Genomic DNA, 24,439 nt, shown 5'->3' on the forward strand with positions numbered 1-24,439 from the left:
AATGCTAAGTTGGTCTTTTTACTAGTGAGAGTCTTATGATCCATTATAGAATATCTAGTTATTGTAATACTGAGTTCGTCTTCTTAGTAGAAAGAGTCATTTGACCCTTTATAGACTATTTAGTTACCGTCAAGATGGGTTGGTCTGGCATGATGTGAGTCATGTGGCCTATGCTTGAGATAAACTTGTTATCTATGACTTTCTATTAATGTTAGCTCCAAACACCATTTATCTGCTGATACCTGATGGCCTTTGCTCGCTTCCACAAAAGTGATGTTTGCTAAGCACCAGGTGTGTGCATAAGATAGCGCTCGTCTAAACTAGTCAGACTTTCTTCAGCCATCAAAGTGATAAGCAGCCATCTTGCCGCCCTAGATTCACGCACAAGCATACTCAAGCCAATTTCTGGTAAGTTATTAAGCATAAACTTAACATCCCTGGTCTGTTAAATTTTGATACTAAAATTCATGTAAAGCAGTTGGAATTGTTGAAATATTTTCTCTATTTTTTGCAAACTAATACTTGCAACAGATATAATGTAAATTCGCCCATAAATTGCCTTACAGTATATATTTGCAATCGACAGGTTTGGCTTGGTTTAAACCAATGGTTTAAACCGCTCGGTTTAAACTGAGCGGTTTAAACCCAGTTTGACCCAGCTGAAAAAAACTCGGTTTTTGGTTTTTTTATTTTTTATTTTTTGAAAAACATAATATTTTAAGCTCTTAGAGGTTTATGTGCGATAGAAATGCAATTATATGTAATTATCAGCTGTTGAAGTGTATTTAGGACACATTAGTAAATTGATGGCAAAGCTCAAGTTAAAACTGCATGAAATCCTAGCACAACAATAAATTAGTGAATTTCATTTTCAATTGCTTTTATTAAGTGATATAATGACCTCTTTAGTAATGAAATATAAAAACCATGTGAAATATGCATCCAATCATCGTCTCTAATAATGAATGAATACTCTCTCAAGTCAGGCCAATGAGAAAAGATTACTTCTACTTAGAAATTAAAACAATAACTTCTTTTTGGGCAAAAGCTTTAGGTTTGCAAACCAATATTTCATTTATTGGGCACAAGCTAAAGTAGTTGGATTGTTAGAATTCAGTTTTTCAAGCATTTTGTGTTTTTAAAAGTTAAAGTTGTGTTTCAAATTTCCACCATGCCTCGCACACAGGATTCCATTTGTCAGTTTTTCACTCGAACTGCAAAAGGCAAAGGTTCTAAGGCGAAATGTAATAGGTGTGCTGTCGTAACGCCAAGTCACGCAGATAGGCTTAAAGCTCACGTAGCAAAATGTCAAGCTGACAACACCAACTTAGACAGTGATGCTAGTATTCTGGTGATAGAAGTTGAGTCATCTGCCACTGTTCCAAACACTAGCAATGCATATGCATTATGCTCTGCTCTACACTACCACGCGATTCATAACTTGGATTAAAGTTTCTACTTATACATACATGTATGTAGAACTGTATGTAAAATATTCACTTCATGCCATAAGATTTCTGCTCTGTATTTCATCGATCATGTTTGATTTAAGACTCATTTCGAAATTTCCATGTTTTCTCTCTTTTTTCCCATAACAACTCCCACAGTATCATCTTTAACATATGATTCCACATATGTATGTTCAGTACTCAATCATGCAGCTATAGTAAGTGATGTTAATTAGACTTAAAATGGCAAAAACGTTGGTAAAATTATTAAAACCATAAAAACTGGTTTAAACCATAATAACTGGTTTAAACCAAAAAAACTTTTTTTTCGGTTTTTTCATAAAAACTGTGGTTTTTTCCAACCCTGGCAATCGGACAATTAAACAACTTTTTAAATGGTAAACCTGTTTATTTCTAAACCAATGAATGTGAATGCTATGTTAGTTTAAACCTTGCTCTGTATATATTATCATACACCATATATCTCTATATATAAATTTCTATCTTCCATTTCCAACTCAGGGGTTCAAATAGAGGGTTTACGATATAAGTTTATATATAATATTATGTATATTATGTTATATAATATATAAGGCATTTACCATTCTAACTTTCATATGAAGGTGTTTGTTTATTTCTGTTCAGCCGATGCATAATTCAACAACTTGAAAACTAGAAGCATACCTAAAACAGATTGTTTAACAATATTTCTTACTCATACTACACATTCTTTGAAGGTTTAAAACAGTTTGTAAACAGTGACAGGTAAAACAGTTGCTAACTTATTATGGGCCCAGTTTCTTTACCCAAAGAATTTGAGTACAGTCATACTTCGACTTACGAGCTTGATGCGTTCCGAGACTGAGCTCGTATGTCAATTTATTCGCATGTTGGTGCAATTTATTTATATATAGAACAATTAAATATATATTGACTAGCTGCATTACCCGTCTACAGGAATAGATTCACGCGCAGCATAAGGTTTATTGAGAGTCGTCTTTCATACTGTAAAACAACTCCAAATATGCAGTTACATCTCCCTCTCTCCATCTCTCCCTCTTTTCCCTCTCTCCCTCTTTCTCTCCCTCTCTCTCTCCCCCCCCCCTCTCCTCCTCGCTCTCCCTCTCTCTCCCTCCCTCTTCTCCCTCTCTCTCCCCCTCTCTCTCCCTCTCTCCGTCTCTCCCCTCTCTCTCTCTCTCCCCTCTCTCTCCCTCCCTCTCCTCCTCGCTCTCCCTCTCTCTCTCCCTCTTTCCCCTCTCTCCGTCTCTCTCCCTCTCCCTCCCTCTTCTCCCTCTTTCTCTCTCCCCCCTCTCCTCCTCGCTCTCCCTCTCTCTCTCCTTCTCTCCCTCTTTCCCCTCTCTCCGTCTCTCTTCCTCTCTTCCCTCTCCCTCCCTCTTTCTCTCCCTCTCTCTCTCCCCCCCCTCTCCTCCTCCCTCTCTCTCTCCGTCTCTCCCTCTCCCTCCCTCTTCTCCCTCTCTCTCTCCCTCTCTCTCTCCCCCTCTCCTCCTCGCTCTCCCTCTCTCTCTCTCCCTTTCTCTCTCTCTCCCTTAGTTCAACGCAACACATGCGGATAGACAACATTTTTGGTTTTTCTGTCGGGCGTATGAAGAAACCGTTTTCGGCGTGTGACTACTTTTGAGCAGGCGACGTATAGCTGGTCATGGCTGATGCAGGGTGACAGTAAGTCGATAGCAGCTGCTCTCTTTCTTTTCACAATAGCGTATCACAACGCTCGGAGTACTCGTGAAAGTTCTGTAATAGTATGTTACAGTAGGCCTACTCGTAGCTGGAAAAAAATTAGTAACTCGGCTGCTGAAGGAAATGAACATGACCCACTATCACGAACAGCGGCAAATCCAACGTTATTAAGTAGTGGAGATGTGGCAATTCATAGACAATACAACATCGTATAAGAAACACTTACCTTTTTGATGTGGAAATTTAGTAGGTGAGAAATGCGTTTTTCCAGTGGCTCCAAGAAACAAACGTTTACGTGACCTTCTCGGTACACGTTGGCAGTAAATATTAATTGCATGTAAATAACTACTCGTTAATTTATTTTATTTAATGAATAGTACATTTGTATAGCTGTATAGACACCTTTGTATAGGCTGCAGAACTCAGGAAAGGTGCTTTAAACACGGCAGAAAATTTGCCGTTTAAAAAGCGTGCTAACCGGGGATTTCGGTTAATGCGCTCGAGCAGTGAAAGAAAAACAACAGAATCGCCACACCTTTATATAAGCCGCTTGGCTCAAATCGTCAGAGAAAAGTAGCGGCTAATAGTCCATATTACGAAATTACGATAATTAGTACTCATATTAATTCGGTTGGCTTCGTTCGACCGAATGGTAAAAGAAAGACCGCTCTATAATTTATTTACCGTTACTACACATATTACCTAATTCAGTTTGCTTCGTATGACCGAAATTCGTACGACGATTAAAGGAAAGACCGCTCTATAAGGCGGACAATCAATCAATCACATAGATACACAGACAACGATTGCCGTTTATATAGTAGATTGGTTTCGATATTCTAAAAAAATGCAAATAAAACACTCAAAACAAAATATTGTAACATAAAAAACATGTTGGTTATTGTCCTAACTTACCATAAGCTTTTAAAAAGCAACAAATAAAAAATAATGCAAGAAAATGTGATTAATTAAAATGTAAAATTAAATACATACAATAGCAGCTAACGCTAGCATTTGCCAGAGAGGGAGATATCCTAGGGAGTTATAGAGAGTTATCCTTCATTACAACAGTTGACTTTGATAAATTTGGATTTTATCAAAGTCTCAAAAGACAAACTTAAAAGCAAACCTAAAAGCAAACTTTCATTTTTAACTTTACGTAATTAAAGTTTCTTCGGCGTTCATATGGTAGTTGAAAGTTTCTCGCTGGTTAGCTAATTTTTCCTTTGTTTCGCTTTCACGACTAGCCGGCCGTTTTAAGATAAACCTATCTAAGGACGTTTGCCTTTGTCGCCCTATCAACATGTTGCGATTAGGGCGAACACAGGTGTCGTCACAAACGGTTAACAATGGTCACAACGGACCACTAGCCAACTTGTCCGAATGTTTATAGTTTTGATAGATAGCACCGGCCTTTTCACATAGCATCGTTCAGTTACGCTGTCACCGGCCAATTGTTGATCTTTTATCCAATGCCTGAGCAGTTTCTCCATCAGCGGTCGTGAAGATCGCTGCGCCGTTTAAAAACTATGGTTAGTCCTTTTGCGAACTAAATAAATGCCCAGAATATAATCCTTCTGTTTGATAATTGTGAATGTATTTCTGTCATATTGCTGAGCTAGCTCAATCACGCATACAAACTTCGCACATTTTTCAATAATTTTCCGTTTAATAATTGTTATCATTTGCTTTTTCTTTGCATTTCATCTTTCATTTTACTGGCAAACTTTCGGTCTTTGCACAGTATTTTAATTCACATAATTCAGCACTGAAAATCGCACACAAAAAACACGGTACTAAAGTATAACCTGAGCAGTTGAAAATACAGAGTGATGCTGTTCTCATAAAACACCTCTGGCATACTTGGCAACTGACTCACATGCTCGTATCTCAAACATGGCTCGTATGTTAGTGCTAAAACTTGCTTAAAAGCTGGCTCGTATCTCAAGTTTCTCGTACGTTGGAGCACTCGTAAGTTGAAGTATTACTGTACATTAAACTAGTAACTTGAGCTAGTCTAAATCTTTACTATAATAATAGTCATGTTTGTCTGAAGACAGCATTAAGATAAATGACGGCATCTCACAGGAATCGAACCTGTACATTCAGTGGATGCATGGGTGTTCAATTATGCAGACTACTATTAAACCAGACAATCACCTTCCCAAGGCTTGGAATAATTGTGCATTGAATGTATAATCGTTAAATGTCATCTCTCACACAATCATCATCTTCAAGCTTGTTAATAGTAGCCAATAGTGTTTGCGCAAGTGCTGCAAGCGTATTTCCACTGCAGTTTAATGCCAAAATATAACATGTCAAAGTTTGACAGCAATCTATGCGATAATAATATATAATATACACCCTATTTACTAGATGCTGATTTTTATTTAAAGATGGTCATTCTATATTTTTCTAGGTGGCCATATCCTTTTGAGAAGACCCGTCTGAGTCAGCTGAGATTGTTGTGTGAATCCATTATTTGTACCTCTGGACTGGATCATGGTAAATAACTTATCAATGACGTGTATAGTTGACAAAAGCTCTATACATCTCAATAGCATCCATAAATAGTCTATTTTCCATGCAGATATGTTAGCGTAGGCTACACATCACGCACCCTTCTTTATAGGGATTTGTTTGGATGTTTAGCTAGGCTGTAGCAATAAAAAAACTAAATGGCGCCATGGCCTTCAAATAAAGGATTTCCAGTATGTAATAAAGTTTATTGGTACGTTTGTGGTATTTCATTATCAGGATCATACAGGGAGGACATTAGTCAATTTCTTTTTCGCAATGACCAGTTGTGTTAGACGTAAGACAGCAACTGAGGTCCCAGCATTTGTAGATTGATGGGCTTTGGGTGACCTATTGAACAATAGTACTAAAAATAATGATTATTTTATTTTTTAGTTGTTATGGTAATTCTGTAAGCTGTAATAATATTGGTAGCAGAGAAAATGGCTAAAAATTAAAGTGGATTAATTTGGTATCAAGGTATTTTATCAAGACCATGTGGTTCAAAAGCTATCACAATTTATATGCACCCTTTTCAAATATTATGCTTTACAAAATATTTAATTGGCTCCTGGTAAAAAATTAATTTGGTAGCGAAAGATATAAAGTAAGGAACTTGTAAGTAGGTGTTAGTAGAACTACATGTAATCAATTAGACAATAAACAGATCGGAGATATTTCATACAACCCTAAGCCGCATCTTCTATCTGTGTAAGAAATATTAACTGCAGATCACTGTTTCTATTTGTATTTTCAGACATGATAGCCTCCTCAGTGGAGATATTGATCTTGTGCCAACTACTCAAAGAAACAACAAATCAACTGGTAAGTGGAGTTTTGTATAGTACATAGAGTTGTTGTTTGAAGGAACTTAGTTGAAAGTATTGTGATTAACACAGTTCCGTGAAAATCAATTATTAGCAAGTTGCTCAAGCTGCTAGCTGGCATGCACTAGATAGTTATTAGAGCGTTCAAGTTATCAGAACACTGTCAAGTTCATGTATTTATCAGTAGATACCTGTACATATACAAACTATTTATAAATCAAAAGCATAGATTGCTTGTTGCATGTTAAAGGGCCTCTCATGTAAAGTTTTAAAATATTTTATTAGAAAGTATAGATATTTTTCTATCGCTTGAGATTTGTTTGTTGTTTTAGCTGGTGTGACTGCCAGAACGTTATCAGATTAAATTTGGCAAAACTTGATCGCGGTCAAAACGCTAAGAAAAACAGACATCTTTTTCTTCTGAGCTTTTTAACTGAGATCAATTTTGCCGATTTTAACATTAAACATCTTGGCAGCCACATCACCTAAAACCATAAACAAATCTCAGCTGATAGACAAATATCTCAATTTTTTGATAAATTCTTTAAAACTTGACATGAGTAAACATTTACGACCGATGTAAAAAAACATGCTTTACATCTGATCAGTTGTTTTATTTAAAAAACTTATCAAGTGTAGTCTGTGAATAAGTATTTTGTTGAGGAACATCAGCAGTGTAACTGAGTGTAGGTATGGATTTTGAGCTGTTATTATAGTCCTTGCGCTCTCTCATGTCTATAAAACGTCTGAGGATATCTAAAGCGTTGTTTGCATCAGCCACTGTAGGTGGATCAAGTTCAACAACCTCAACCTCATCCTATTGGAATCATTTAGAGTTACTCAAGATGCGGAAGAAACGTAGGGTTATCTTCCCCTAGAGTGATAACACGCCGCCATATTGCTATGTCGCCATGGAAGCACGGCGACCATCTTGTTTTTTGTGCTCCGGACAAATTACTCAATACAAATATATATGCAATGATGTTTTCCTATGATTGTCACTAAATTGTCAAGTAAAAGCTTTGTTGAAAACGAACACCTCTGAAGAAATATAGACCTAGGCCATTTATTAGTTAGCACATGTATCAAGGGGAGTGATCTTTAAGCCAAACACTGCTAATGTACAATAGTGGAAACTCATTCCTTACAAACAACTGCCACTTAATTTGAATGCTTTACTATAACTAGTTCAGACAGTTGTTACTACTAAGTTAATTCATACACTACAACTATATTTCCATTCTATACTACTACTACTACTACTTCTACATTTGCTTTGTTTATTCTATGACTGTGATCATCACATTAACAGTATGCCATATGATAGTTTGTGTGCAGCCTTTTGCTGCTCCAATTCTAGTAGCAAGACACCAGACAGAAAATTCCATGAGTTAGTTGTTGTAGTTTAGTTAAGTTATTTATTCATTTCTTCTGGTATATTTTTTATTCACACAATAATATCATCATCGGTGAAATTAAAAAGGCTTGATTTAGCTGTATCAACAACTGAAATGAATGATTAGAGGTGTACCTAGCTGTACTACCCGACGTTGCCCGAGTAATAAAAAAGTCTTTGGACAGAAAATTTATTTTTATATAACATACCGTATACAAAATTTACCGCTTTAACCTTTAAACTTCATACCATGAAAAAAATATTGTTAAGCAGTTCAAATGAATTAAGAGGAAAAAGAAAACAACTGTAAAGGTTTTCAAGCTTTTTCAAACAACTACAACTTTTAAATTTCATATCATGAAAGAAGTGTTTTGTTGAAATAAATTAGCGAAAAAATAAAACTGTAAATGTGTTTGAAGTTAAAATAATGAGCAAGTAATGGCTAATTATAATCTGTTTAGCTATAATTACAATGAAGAATTATTTAATAAACAAGGTCATAAAAAGTCTATTTTATTTTTATATAGGCCTAATTATAGTTTAGTATAATTAAGTATAATTTATTTTTATTTAACATATAACAACATTTGCCACTCTAACTTTCAAACTACATGTACATATCATGAGAAGTGTTTTGCGTAATTGAAATAAATGAAGAGAGAAAATAAAACCAACTGTAAAGGTTTTTAAACTTTTTCAAACAACTGTAAATTTCAAACTTAATATCATGAGGAAAAGGTTTTGTGCAGGAAAAACACAATTCTAAAACTAAAATTCGCTATGAAAATCGATGATGTTTGATTTTTATAGTGAACACCCCATAGGGTGTTGCAACATGCCCCCTATCGAGGTACGTTGACACACCAGTTATGCAATTAGTATTTTTGTGATATTTTCCAAAGTATACAACTAGCAGAATTGACATTTGGCATACAAGTGGAAAACAAATTTCTGCATTCTTTGGGATTATCTACATTCTAGTCCAATATTTTCGGAAAACGTTATACTCAAAAATGCATTTTTTGTTGCAACGTGCCCCACCCTTCCCTACCCTTTCCTAGACCCTGTAGAAACTTGTTAGCATTTTTTAATAAAATTGGCCCATCGATAAGTATAAACGTTTCACCACACACCTGTCTACACGTAAACCAAGTCAATAACACACCATGCAAATCATCATGCTACGTTGAACAATTCCTTAGCCTTAATGAACTTTGGTCACATAACGATCCTATCCCTTTCTTTCTGTTTAATTCATTTCGACACTAAACTTTTGGAAGATTTCCTCTTTTTGATATTGCTGATAGCTTTTGTCCTGCTTCAATTCCTTCGATTACTTCAAGTTTATCCGAAGGTTTTCACGCTTTCCCTTGCTTTCGTGAGGCCATCGCAAAGCGGATGTTTGGTAAAATTGGACCTTTTGTGAACCTTTAGAAAAGCCATTGACGAAAATATTTTGCCAGCAGTGTGATGACGCCTAAGAACTACTAAAAGTTAATGTTCATCTTTATGGCTTGGAATAAAATGATATTCTAAAGTGATAATAACCGTCTCGGTGGCCATTGGGCAAAACACTGTTCGAGTTAATGATGTTAAGCTAGAGTTATCTAAAGCAATTAATCATTACGCGGGAATGGACCAAACAAATCCCTTCGAGTTAACAATGCGTTCGAGCTAGCCATGAACGAGTTTTCCGTGTTCAACTGTATAACCTATCACATACTAGCAAAATGTTTGATGTTGCACGGGTATTAAAAGTCAACTGGTAAACAGTGAGAGGTAATGTAGTTGCTTGCTATTTGCCTGGTAAATCTATCAATCTTGTGTAACTTAATTGGTGCAGTATTTGCCTGGCGAATTGGGAGATTCTAAAAACAAATCTTCTGCGATATAGATTTTTCATTCCAATAATTTAATAGCTATAGTTAGACACACACACTCACACACACTCACACGCACACACACACACACGCACACACGCACACACGCACGCACACTTTGAGATTTATATACAGGCCAACTCAGATAACTCAAACTTCACGGGACCAAGAGAAAGTGTTCGAGTTATCAGAGCGTTCAAGTTATCGGAGCACTGTCACAAGTGCGTGTATTTATTAGTAGATACATGTACGTATACAAACTATAAATAAGTCAAAAGCATAAATGGATTGTTGCAAATTAAAAGGCTTCTTATGTAATGTTTTAAAATATTTTATCAGAAAGTATAGATATTTTTCTATCGCGTGATATTTGTTTGTTGTTTTAGGTGATGTGACTGCCAGGGCGTTGTCAGATTACAATTGGCACAACTTGATTGGTGTTGACTTGCTCAGAAGAAAAGACACCTTTTTCTTTTGAGCGTTTTAACCAGGATCAATTTTGCCGATTTTTCCTTAAGTTTATCTGAAGGTTACCTTGCTGTTTCTTGCTTTCGAAGGGCCATCGCAAAGCGGATGTTTGGTAAACTTTGATTTTTTGCAAACCTTCAGAAAAGTTGTTAACAAAAATATATTGGCGATGATGATAATAACGACGGTTAAAAACTACGAAAAGTTGATGATTATCTCTATGGCTTGGAATAAAGTGATATTCTAAAGCGATAATAACCGTCTCGGTAGCTGTTTGGCCAAAAACTATTCGAGTTAATGAAGTTAAGGTTGAGTTATCTAAAGCAAATTATCATGGCGTTGGAACAGACCAAGTTGACCATGTGTTCGAGCTATCTGAGGGCGAGCTATCCGAGTTTGACAGTATATAGATATTTATACAGTTCCACAAGTTCTACTAAACAGTTCTACTGCCAGTTTCTTGCTTACGTAATCATCAGGCTGTAGATCCCAACTGAAACAAGGTAGTGGCTTTTCAAATATACCACTCTATCATGTGTTTGGTGGATTCTGTCGTAGTCTGATTGGCTTATTACTAAAATGACTGAGAAGATAACTCTTAGAATGAGGACAGGATGAGACAAATTCAGTTCTTTTATTAGGTGATGACATACCAGGTTTTTTAATAATGTAGTATTTTTTTGAAAGACACAAGTGGCACCTTTCGCTCCAGTTACGGTAGGATTTAGCATTTTTTCGTATAGTAATAGTGATAGCTGGACACACGAATTCACAGACACACAAACACTGAGATTTATATATATATAAATCAATATATTATATATCTATATATAAGTTTATATATATATATATATATATACATGTATATTCCCTTATTGAATATATACATATATATTCCCTCATTGAATATATACACATATGTATATATATGTGTATATATATATATATATATAGATATATATATATATATATGTTTGAGGGAATGTCAGCTTGACTTTCACTGAAGCTGAAGATTTGGTTGCGTAGGTTCGGAGAAATGGTGATGATGTTCTTTGAGTAGCATGAGTATATATATGTATATATATACATATATATATATATATATATATATATATATATATATATGCTCTCTCTCAGCTTATTTCTTATTAGTTGAATCAAAAACAAAACCGGAACCAAATATGTGATATAACTTTAGCTAATGGCAAAGTTGAAGTTTAGTAAATTACATACTAAAACTTAGCTTTAAGTGTGTGTTTAGTAAACTGAATTCATTTAAATTAAGTTGAACGTTTATGTTATACGTCTGTCTCAAAGATAAGAACCTCCTACAGTACGTACTGCCAATAATACATTGTGATGTTACATTTTATTGTAGATCATAACCACTAAACACACTAAATTTGCTGTAGGTAACTATAGTTGCTAAGGTTAAATGCTATTCTTTTACTAATTTTGAAAATGTACAGTACGTGTATCAAATTTAGATGATTGTACTAAGGAATGTTTGCATTAGATAATTACTAAAGGTTTTTAAACCTCTCTGTCCCACATTTTCGTCTCACAACGCCAACACTGGAACAAAGTAAAGTTTTATGGTGAGGGTCCATGTAACAGGGCTCACATGTGTATTAATTAATATTACCTTTTGTGTTAGTTACTTTTTTGAAATTTTTTAAAAACAGAATCGTTTTATTGTAACATCCTTTTTTATTTGCAATTTTTAAATGGGCCATTTCAAACGGTCGTTACATTTTATATTTCGGGTTTCGATAAATTTTTAAAAAGCAAATAGCTTTTTACGTGTGCAACTGCATTCTCTGTAGTTGGAATCGCCTTTACATTTTCTCTTCGTCTGGTCTGACATAGTCTCAAGCTAAGAAAGTCTGATATCTCATTTTTACGTTTGTATCAGTATCGAGAGGTACTAGTACCGTCCATCAAAACTTGGAACACAACAAGCATCTGCTGAAACAGTAGCCGTTTTATACACACACTTCCATGTACTCATTTTTTCTCTCTATTTGTTTGAACTGGAAAAAATGGTTTGTACGTAATATGCAGTTTAAACACTAGAATTGTAAATGTTATATATTACATAAAATAAGTTTTTTGTTTGGACTTTTTTATTACTCGGGATATATATATATCTAATTGTTTTTTTACATTCACTTTGTGCATAGCTTCATATTACGACTTTTACCTGTAATGATTCCAGTATTTGTTGAGAAATTCTTCAAAGCTTTGGAATGAATTAACTGAATTGTAATGTATTTTCATTGTAAGTTTTTGCTCCAACAAACTATGATTTCAACGGATTGAGCAGATCTCAAAACATTAACTTCATATTTAATGAATATTATTTCATAATGGCACAAAAAACAAATGTCAAACTAAACTTCAGTATATTTTATGGGAATGTTTACTTCAACATACAAACTCTAACAGTTGAACTCTAAACTTAAACTAGATTTCAGAACATAACTTCATATTTAAAGGTTTGTCTGTGTAATGTTTTAGTGAAAGACTGGCTGTAATGGCTACTGCTAGTAATAGAGGAGATAGTTCTGGAGATGAGCTGAGTAAAGAAACAGAGGATGTAGATTGGGACAGAAGTAAGTATATATTCAGAGTCAACTGTGTGCATGTAATAACTCTCACTATATGTTATGACCCTTCTTTTATCACTTGTATCACTTTCATAACTGACCTTTAACTACCTGAGCAAACATTGGCTGGTTTCAGGTTTTTATCAGAGTAGAAATTTCAATCTATGCCTTCATTGAATACCAACTAGTCATTAATGTAATAGTTGTAATTAATATGTGTAATTAATCTAATAGCCATTCCAAGTAATGTAATTTTTAAGGTTTTAAAGATAGATTGAAATAGTGGAATATACCAACATGAATAGTTTAATTATCACTAATAAAAAAGAATTGTTACCAATATTATAAATTCAGATAGAGCAGCTTCAAAGTCGGATAACTCAACTTCGGGATTTGCGACTTAACCATGGTTTCTAAGATCACGACCCAATTAAACAATTGCTTATTTAATGCTAGACTACATCATCATCATAGCAGTCTGTCGATGCGTCAATGACTCCTCATTTTGGTCTGATCAAACAGCTCCAACCATCTTTATTCTTAGCTCTTTCTTGCCAACCATTCCTGTCCATATCCAGCTTCTTTATATTTCTCTTCACCGTGTCTTTGGATTGCAACCTGGGCCTCCCCTGGTTACGCTTTTCTTCACAAAGCTGAAAGTAGAGAAGTTGTGGAGGCAAGCGGGCATCATCTATTCTCTCGACATGTCTAAGCCATCTAAGATTCATCTGTATTAGAATGGACTTAAGTGGTGTTATGGCTGCTCTTCTCAATACCTCAGTATTGGTGATCTTGTCCCTCCATTAGATAATCATGATCGATTGAAGATGTCGCATCACATATGCCTTCAGCCTGTCAGATTGCATACTGTATACTGCCCATGTCTCAGCACCATACAGTAAAGCAGCCAGCGCAGTAGCTCGATATACCTGGCACTTAACCTTGATTGGTACATGGTGGTTGTTCCAGAGTCTAGACCTCAAGTTTCCATACACCGCATTCGCATTTCCCAATCTCAATCAGATTTCATTATCCAGCCTAGCATTATCATGCAGCTACAGTGCTTCCAAGGTACTTGAAAGATTTACACTGTACCAAAGGTTCGCCGTTTATAGTAACTGAGCAGTGTTGGAATACTCCGCTGAGGAACTGTGATGGCTGAAAGAGACATTCTGTCTACTTTTAGTTATCATAATAGCGATTTTTAGTTATCATACTACATACAAAACTAAATATATAAAATACTAATCAATAAAAAGAGGTTTTATTGCCTCTACCTTTATAATAGAGACATCTGACAAACTGTAATAATAAATAAATACTCTATATTTGCTACGTGATTAGAGAGTTACGATTCCCATCACATTTGTGCATATTGTAAGTACTTTTAAACACTTTAAACCAAATAAAAATTATTCATCATTATCTTTTATTATTACTAATCTGAACATATATGAATGTTCAAATAAAACGGAAAAATATTGTCTGAGCAAGGTAATGGAGAAGAGAAAAATTTGATGTTATAATGAGAAGAAAAAAACCAGTTTGACAAACAAAAAGTATCTAGAACATAGAGTTAGTTCAGAGGGAAGAAAACTATTGTCCCTGCTTTTACATTCTTGCACAGTAAATATTAGGCAACCCTGATTTAAATCAAGTGATTTAAATCAATGGTTTTTTCGAGACAAAATTAATGGTGTTTTGATTTTTCACAATACTGCAAAAATCTTTGTTCTTTGACAATCATGTTTCGACGTGTGTAACAAATCTGTAAACACTTTTCAGTTATAAATTAGCAAGTGTGGGGGAGATAGTTGACTGCATGTGTAGTACTATGCTTGCAGAAGGACCTTTGATGTTGGGACCTATGTGGTAAACCTGAAAGGGGGATTAATTGTGAGGTGGCAATTGTAACTCGTACAGTTTTCCTTCACTACTGTGTTTAATAAATGACATTTTGATATTAAAGTCTTTACAGGAATCAGCTCAAGTGCAAGCAGTGAAAGAGTATTCTCCACCCTTGGTTTCACTCATTCAAAAATCAGAAACCGCTAGGTACTGAAAAACCCTGCAAGCTGGTAATTATATTTTGCATGATCAGCTGTATCAGCCACACCAAGGACGAATACACTTCAACATTTCGTAGTGCCTGTTTATATCTTTGGCTTTTATTCATCCTTTTTGTGAACCTGCTACTAGATCTACTCCACTGATTTACATGTAGTTTGTATATTATAGTTTTATATGGCTGTTGAATGCAATTAGCATACCCTACAGGATGAATTTATTCGCGGAGTTAAGTTTCGCGCAAGTCGCCTTTTTCATGTATATTCGCGGACTAAAGGCTGTTGAAAAAGTATTTGTTAAGTTGATCAATCTTAAGCCAAGGTTTCACTGTTACTATTTGACAAGCTAACCATAAGCGATATATTTTAAATTAACCGAAAAGAACTGAAATATTAAATTAACAAAGAACTGGAATATTAAAGTATATTTATTAGAATCAATAAAGTTAGTGAACTGAAAATGTAGCACTGTTACTTGCTTCCACCCAATATTATGCACTGGCAGCAAAAAACCAGAGTCAAACCTATCGTATGAAATACCCGAAGCTGCCAGATATTGTAAGTCGTATTTCAACATATATTGTTCACATCTACATGCACTTTGCAATGTGGAATACACTAATTATTTGTGAACTTATTGTAGAATATGAAGTCAGATACAGACATTCTGGTGAGGATGAGCCTGAAGACTGGGGGCCATTATTTGGTTTCAAAAATATGAACGTTAAAGAGATTCTTGATGACATTAAACCCTATCACATAACTCACTTGTACTGTAGAAGAGATATTCCACCACTAGGACTCATCTCCCCACGTCTGAACACACTTGATGTGAGAGACCTACATGATCCATCACAGTGGGAAAGGTAAGAAGTTAGGTAGTTACTGCTATACAACAGAAGTTGTCATACCTTTCTCAACTTTCTACTTGCTGTCTCAAATTTTACTAACTTAGATAAACAGGCTGGTGGAACTGAAACAATAAGCTCCCACATAAATGAAGTACTTAGATATCAGGGTAGTAGTTTTTGAAAGTGTGTCTACACAGTTCACATTATATTCTATAGGATAACAGATCCGCACCTTCATTCATCATTTTATAAAACAATTTTGTTTGTTAAAGTAATTCATTTATATAAAAACAGGTATAAATTTGTAAATTGCCCAATCTGTTCCAAGATCTTTTCAAACTCATCTCTTTGGCAATAAGCAAAAAGTTTGGTTAACTCATTTAATTTGTAGATTGTCCCACGACCAAACACGAGCGAAGCGATTGTTTGGGAGCTTTATGATAAATGCATATGCGCACACAACTCCCAAAAAATTATCCGTCAACAGCCGTTACCAAACCCTTGTATCGAAATCCCATCAAGAAATTTAACAATTTTTGTGTAGAGTCGTTTAAGTATAATAATGATACAAAACACACAAACATATTTAAATACGTTACCAAGTCTTTGAAAAGTTGACGTAATATCCTAAAACTAACCCACCTGATCGGATTATACATGAACAGACAGATTAGTTTGACCTAAAATCGCAATAAAAACTTGACAAGCCTTTTTTAATCATAATTAAAACTGGCCAACGAAACGCCGATAAAGCCATGCGACAGAGAGTAGAACCATTAAGTCGCGCGCATTTCACGAGAAACACATGTACATTTCACCAGTCTATGGCATTGTCCAATTGCCGAAGGTTTCTGTAATAAACGTATAGAAGTACTGAAAAGTAATCGTTTCTTTTTTGCCGATTCTACCGGACTCTGACATTTTGGGCACTTATAATGAGTACTTTGGTATTCCAACTGATGCCCAAAGCAGCGAAAGTAAAGGAAATGACAATGATATTTTTCTAACGATTCTTATAAGATCATTACAATATTTAATTTAAGAATAATTATTCGATTTTATAAGATTATTATAAGACTTAGTTATAAGAATAAGCATTCAAATTTACAAAATCAAAGTTTATAGTGACCGATGGTGTGCAATATTTTACTGTTATTATTTTTCTAAAGATTTTGTTGATGATACTGCGGCTGTGCCCAATATGACGGTACTGCCAAGCCGTTTGTAATATCTGCAAAATTAAGTGATAGGCCTACATTTTCTTATAGATATACATCTATTTCTATGACAACCAGCTAAAATCTATTTAGATTTTTAAATTCAGCATAACTTTTTTAGATATAGATACAAAAATCTAGATAAATGCCACATCTTCTTGATATTGGTTGCTATGACCAATGATATACAGCCCTCTCCAGTCTGTGTATATTACGCAACAGCTCGCCATTTTACTTCTAATTATGCATTCCTCCTATTGCAGGGGAGAGATATAAAAATATAATCTTTTCCTTTCATTATTGCTGTTTGTTGTACATAATAACACCCAGTACATTACAGCTACCATTGCAGCTGCCATTGCAGTTCTCCTAATGCACTGCAGTGCCATTTGACTGTTAATATTGCATTTCTCAACCGGCAGTACCCTTTCTTTTTCCATTATCACTTTGGTCATGGGCTGTATGACAGGGGAATTTCTAGTACCATAACTGCAGTGTTATTGGTTTGTATCGATAACATTTCTCCTTTTTCTGATCAATCTCACCGGTTTTAAAGACCATGATTGCGGTAATTTTTACAAAAAAGTTTTTGGTTAGCGCACATTTTTAACGCTCATTTACAACGAGTTGCCTATTTTTTCTAAACAGCAAAATCTATTCTGCAAGGTAAAACTAATAATAAATATTTTATACAGCTACAATAATGCAAAACAACAAAATGTTTTTATTATAAAAAAGCAATACTACCTGTTCCTCGTCTATTTGTATCCAGGGGTCAAGGTCAGGATAAAAAAGAACTTTTGACAATGCTCCAACTCATCAGATTCAGATTGGTGGGCTGAAGTCGTATCACTTGCACCAATCAATCACCTTTGTGTTTATAAACAATTGCGCAGCTATCCTATTTTCTTTTTGGCCAAACATCTAACGGTCTAAAATGACAAAAGTTGCATATATAATAGATATAACACTGTATGCATGTAGTTTTTTTGCAAGTGCGGTGAAATAGATTAACATTCAAATAGAGTTTGAAAACTCCCTTGACTTGACACTTTACGTTACATGGAATTTTCTACGTAGCACAAAGCAAAACCTTCACATAAATTCTTTACGTTATCTGGAATTTATGTAATAGGAGGTATATGTTATAGGAGGTATATGTTATAGGAGGTATATGTTATAGGAGGTATATGTTATAGGAGGTATATGTTATAGGAGGTGTATATTATAGGAGGTATATGTTATAGGAGGTATATGTAATAGGAGGTATATGTTATAGGAGGTATATGTTATAGGAGGTATATGTTATAGGAGGTATATGTTATAGGAGGTATATGTTATAGGAGGTCTATGTTATAGGAGGTATATGTTATAGGAGGTATATGTTATAGGAGGTCTATGTTATAGGAGGTATATGTTATAGGAGTACTGTAATGAGCAAGTATGTTCACCAGAAATATCCAATCTTTAACATAAGAATATATTTATGTTATTCGTGGAGATTGTAAAAAGTTTATATTATCTCACATAATTTTAATTAGAAAGAAGAGATGAAAGACTCCGAACTCTTCTGTTGTCTGTAGATATAAAACACTTGAGTCAAGACATTGTGTACTATTGCTCATCATTATGTATTACTTCATTATGATTGGTCAAAATCATATTTAGGTTAAAGCAATGATTTTAGTCATTTATTTTCATAGCTAGTTAAAAACTACATACAGATTCTCTAAGTTGCATAAATCACATCGATGTAAAAGAGGCTATTTACATAGACAATTGATTTTTGTTAAAAAAATATACAACAAATACTCTAATACGTTGCAACAACAATTAATTTTTGAGCACTAAATGTTTTACATTTATTTTACGTTTTCTTAAAAATGAAAAACAAAGATAGACAAAAGAGCTTTTTCCATGATAATCAATCTATTGAAAATGTGGAGCGGTTTTTTGTAGCATATTCATTTAATTACAGTGTTATAGCAGTATTCTCATTCAAAGAATGTTTTTTTATTTTGGAATTGTTCTATTACTAAACTTTTACAGTCACATTTATTATTCACTGGAAGTCATTTTGTTTTTTCTTTAATGCAGATGTGTTTTTAAATTATTAGTTCCTTAATAGTGGCTAGTACAGTGCGCCCTCGGGTTATGATGACCATGTTAGACAGTTTTTTTTCACCCTACGATGGGAAACATGATGCTTTTTGTCTTATACGATATCAACCAAACTTTTTCTCAAAGTTCAAATTTGGCAGTTAGCGCGCTGAATACGTTCGAACAAAAATTATGCTAATAAGCTATTTGCTCTTCCACAACGCATGAAAGAGATACGATGCTCAATCTTTCTCACTCTAAAATTTCTGTAGGTAACTATAGTTATTAAAGTTAACATGTTTGATACAGTTATTAAACATGTTAACATGTTAATTTCTGTAGGTAACTGTAGTTACTAAAGTTAACATATTTAATACCGTTATTAAACAAACCTTTATTAATACAGTCGAGTTAAAAAACTAATTAGTCATTCCTAATCTATTGCCTTGAAGAATGGAATTGTTAAGCTCTCTTAGCATGTAAATTTTGCTTGTTTTTACTCCATCTATTAACTGCATAGTCAAGTCTACCACTAGAAATGGTATAAATCTCAGAATTACAATAATACTGCTGTCAGTGTAGTTCAGCTGTCATTGATGAAGTTCTGCAGTAGGCTCAATATAATAACTCGCTGTATTCCAATATTTGTCAGGAACATATATCGGAGTCTACAAGTACTGCTCGAATACCATCTCTATTTGAATGCCACCTGTATTTGACCAGCATTATAAGAGAATGGTTGAAAAATAGAGCACCACCCTTTATTTGAACGCCACCTCCATTTGACCGCCACTTTGACAATCTTTGATCTTTTTGAACCCATGATATCAAGTGATCAGTAGGAGTGTCCACCAAATCGTATTAATAATAATTCGATTACATCAATGACAATTAATTCTCTCTTTGTTCAACTACAATACTTTTCGCTTTTTTTCTCTAAAACTTTGAAAGCAAGTCCATATAAATAATTAATAAGTGTCTCAGGCTAATAGTAGTTCTTTGTTCAACGCGGTCTTGATACTTCGAAGTACATGTACATGAAAATGTTTACGTTTACGATGGTAGATCACAAATTTAGATCCAAGGTTACGTTTAGCGAGCTAAACTTTTATGCAATACTTTTGTGTTAAATGTAACGCGTAAGAGTTTTGCTTTGTCCAAAATTGTTTGGACATTAATATCGACTAGTTCAGCAGTGCAAAAAGAGACTTAAGGTCGGAAGACATTGTGGAAGGTATTGGACAATCAGAAAATGTTCGTTCTATTGAAAACAACGATCAGAACGCAGCTATCCGAGCAAACGATGCAAATGTTTTTGTTGTAAAAATGTTGACCTTAGTTTCTGCATGTAACATAAGTATGGTTTATTTATATCACCTGTTCATGAAGACATATTTGTAGCATTTGATAGATTATCATTATATAACTTATAAATCTGCAAATTTATAGCATATTATTTGATAGCATCATTGCTGTAATTTGATCTTACAATTGATGGATGCTCGTAACTCTTCTTCTATCGCACATAAAAAGCTAGTTTTGGTTGCAAACTGTAGCAAACTTATCAATGAGTGCAATGAGTTTTTATGCAACATTGGTAGATCGACTTAAAATCTTGAAATGACGAATCCGTATTGCTGAAGATTTGATTTGGAACCCCCTTCCCCCATTCACTGGTCTTATCTCTCACCAATTAAGCCACAGGAGCTTAATTAGGCAATATATGTCGCTTTTGTGGGTGAAAATACGCTACCGCTCTCCTCTACCGCTCTCCGTTATGGTGCAATGTCACGGAGAGCGGTAGAGTAATTTTATACATGCTCAATCGTTAAAGCAAGTAGTTAGCTCCTATTTGTAAGCTTACTCGAATTAGCCATTGGCAGTGTGCCAGTCTAATGGCAAGTAGTAGGCAACTACATTACCTCTCATTGTTTATAAGCTGGTCTTAACACCTGTGCAACGCCGGGAATTCCGCTAGCATGGATATAAAATAAAAATATATCTTCAAGTATAGAATGAAATAAGAATTGAAAGCGCCAACATATACAAAGCGGAACACAAGCTATAATATCATCGCAGGTCAATTGCAAGCAATAGATATCAACTGGTAGAGATATTTCTCGGTTTCTTAGAACATATTTATTGAGAGTTTTTTGACAAGTTGGAGGAAAGTTAGCAGATTTATTGCATCCAAAATGTTTAATATCGAGCAATTAAAGGGAAAATATAGGAGACATCTGATTCGCCCGCAAAAAGGCTAAATTTATCTTCCCAAGATTCTAACGAGCCATTTGAAAAATATAACACTAGCCTCTATTTGAACGCCACCTCCGATTGACCACTATTATAGAGGAAGGGTTAAAAAATAGAGCGACATGGCGTTCAATTAGAGGTTTTATGGTATATAAGTAAGTTTATTTTTCATTTTCAAAAGCAAATTTTAAAATAAGCTCTTGTTCAAGCCCATGTTTAATTGCGATACATATATATATATACAGTGAAACTCGGATAAATCGCCCTCGGATATATCGAACACATGGTTATTTTGCATGGATTTGCTTGGTCTGTTCCCACGCAATGATAAATGGCTTTAGATAACTCGACCGAAACTCCGTTAACTCGAACAGTTTTTTGCCAAACGGCTACCGAGACGGTTGTTACTATCGCTTTAGAATATCACTTTATTCCAAGCCATAGAGATAAACATCGACTTTTAGTAGTTCTTAGGCCTCGTTATTACCAACATCGACAAATATTTTCATTAACGACTTTTGTAAAGGTTTGCAAAAATCAAATTTTACCAAACATCCACTTAGCGATAAGCCCTCCGAATGCAAGAAAAGCGAGGTAAAATTTGGATAACTTTAAAGTAATATCGGCAAAATTGATAATGGGTTTTTAATAGTAAAGCAGTTTTGTAATAACTGACTTACTGCAGAATTGATCTTGGTTAAAACGCTCGGTAGAAAAATACGTATGTATTTTTTTTTTTTCTGAGCGTTTTAACTGCGATCAAGTTTTGCCAATTTTAATCTGAGAACGTCCTGGCAGTCACATCACCTAAAGCAACAAACAAATCTCAAGTGATAAAAAAATATCTATACTTTCTGATTAAAAATATTTAAAACTTCACACGAGAGACCCTTTAACTTGCAACAAGCAATCTATGCTTTTGATTGATATATAGTTTGTATATGTACATGCATCTACTAATAAATACGTGCACTTATGACTGTCCTGATAATTTGAACGCTCTAATAACTCGAACACTTTTGCTCGGGCCCTTGAAGTTTGAGTTATCCGTGTTTCACTGTATATACATATATATATATATATATATACAGTGAAATATATATGTATATATATATATGTTTATGTATATACATGTATATATATATATATATATATTTCACTGTATATATATATATATATATATATACAGTGAAATATATATATATGTTTATGTAAAATTGGGTAAAAATGAAAGTTAAAGTTAAGTTTAAAACAACTTTATTACTAATAGTTTCATATTGCCATGCAATAATCATCAGATGATGATTATTGCCATGCAATAATCATCATTTCTGATGATTATTGCATGGCAATATGAAACTATTAGTAATAAAGTTGTTTTAAACTTAACTTTAACTTTCATTTTTACCCAATTTTACATCGCTCTATTTTAATATTGAGCACTTTCATGCAAGAGACTGTTCATACTGCATCTACTGTATATATGTTTATGTATATACATGTATATAAATAAGTCTCAGTGTTTTATTGTCGTTCATCTGTCGAGTGATTAAAATCTAGAAATGAAAAATCTGCATTGTGCTGGATTTGAACTTGGAACCTCCGAGTCTACAGACAGTCGCATCTAATCATCACACTAAACTGTTTTCATTAATTTTAGTAATATTATCTATCGTTATCTAGTAGCTATTGGTTCGGTATTGTTTTCCCACATGACATCGGTTCGGCATATCAGAGTTTTATGACCACTTTTGCTTCTAGCCGGGAGTGCAGGTTACAACCTGCGTTTGTACTTTTTATTGATAACTAATATTACCTTTTGTGTTTGTTTTTTGTTGAAGGTGGTTAAAAACATTATATTTGTTGCCTACTTTTTCAGATTGTCATTTTCAAATATCCAATTTCTAATTTACATTTTTTAAATTTTCGGTTCCACTAGCATTTATTCCTAAAATAATCATTTAAGACTTTGAAAAACTAAAAGCTTTTTTCTCTATTCGGTCAGACAAATTACCTTCATGTGCTACACTGCTTCAGACAAGGTACCTTCATGCGCTACACTGCTTCAGACAAGGTACCTTCGTGTGCTACACTGCTTCAGACAAGGTACCTTCGTGCGCTACACTGCTTCAGACAAGGTACCTTCGTGCACTACACTGCTTCAGACAAGGTACCTTCGTGCACTACACCGCTTCAGACAAGGTACCTTCATGCGCTACACTGCTTCAGACAAGGTACCTTCATGCGCTACACTGCTTCAGACAAGGTACCTTCATGCGCTACACTTCTTCAGACAAGGTACCTTCATGCGCTACACTGTTTCAGACAAGGTATATTCGTGCGCTACACTGCTTCAGACAAGGTACCTTCGTGTGCTACACTGCTTCAGACAAGGTACCTTCGTGCATTACACTGCTTCAGACAAGGTACCTTCGTGTGTTACACCGCTTCAGACAAGGTACCTTCATGCGCTACACTGCTTCAGACAAGGTATCTTCGTGCGTTACACTGCTTCAGACAAGGTACCTTCGTGCGCTACACTGCTTCAGACAAGGTACCTTCGAGCATTACACTGCTTCAGACAAGGTACCTTCGTGCGCTGCACTGCTTCAGACAAGGTACCTTCGTGCACTACACTGCTTCAGACAAGGTACCTTCATGCGCTACACTGCTTCAGACAAGGTACCTTCATGCACTACACTGCTTCAGACAAGGTACCTTCGTGAGCTACACTGCTTCAGACAAGGTACCTTCGTGCACTACACTGCTTCAGACAAGGTACCTTCGTGCGCTACACTGCTTCAGACAAGGTACCTTCATGCGCTACACTGCTTCAGACAAGGTACCTTCGTGCACTACACTGCTTCAGACAAGGTACCTTCATGCACTACACTGCTACAGACAAGGTACCTTCGTGCGCTACACTGCTTCAGACAAGGTACCTTCGTGTGCTACACTGCTTCAGACAAGGTACCTTCGTGCGCTACACTGCTTCAGACAAGGTACCTTCGTGCGCTACACTGCTTCAGACAAGGTACCTTCGTGCGCTACACTGCTTCAGACAAGGTACCTTCGTGCGCTACACTGCTTCAGACAAGGTACCTTCGTG

At 35.0% G+C, this 24,439-nt stretch overlaps 1 protein-coding gene across 1 annotated transcript in view; it reads left to right on the top strand.

Moving 5' to 3' along the window:
• The first annotated feature begins 290 nt into the window (after positions 1 to 290).
• LOC137394290 (uncharacterized) overlaps positions 291 to 24,439 on the top strand; it is a 29,114-nt gene continuing 4,965 nt past the window's right edge. The window contains exons 1-5 of the mRNA XM_068081006.1: positions 291 to 408; positions 5,566 to 5,651; positions 6,421 to 6,488; positions 12,755 to 12,849; positions 15,553 to 15,775. Coding sequence (XP_067937107.1) covers positions 12,771 to 12,849; positions 15,553 to 15,775 — 302 coding nt within the window. The 5' untranslated portion in view covers positions 291 to 408; positions 5,566 to 5,651; positions 6,421 to 6,488; positions 12,755 to 12,770. The remainder of the gene's footprint in view (positions 409 to 5,565; positions 5,652 to 6,420; positions 6,489 to 12,754; positions 12,850 to 15,552; positions 15,776 to 24,439) is intronic.

This window comes from Watersipora subatra, chromosome 4, assembly GCF_963576615.1.
Source record: "Watersipora subatra chromosome 4, tzWatSuba1.1, whole genome shotgun sequence".
NCBI lineage: Eukaryota > Metazoa > Bryozoa > Gymnolaemata > Cheilostomatida > Watersiporidae > Watersipora > Watersipora subatra.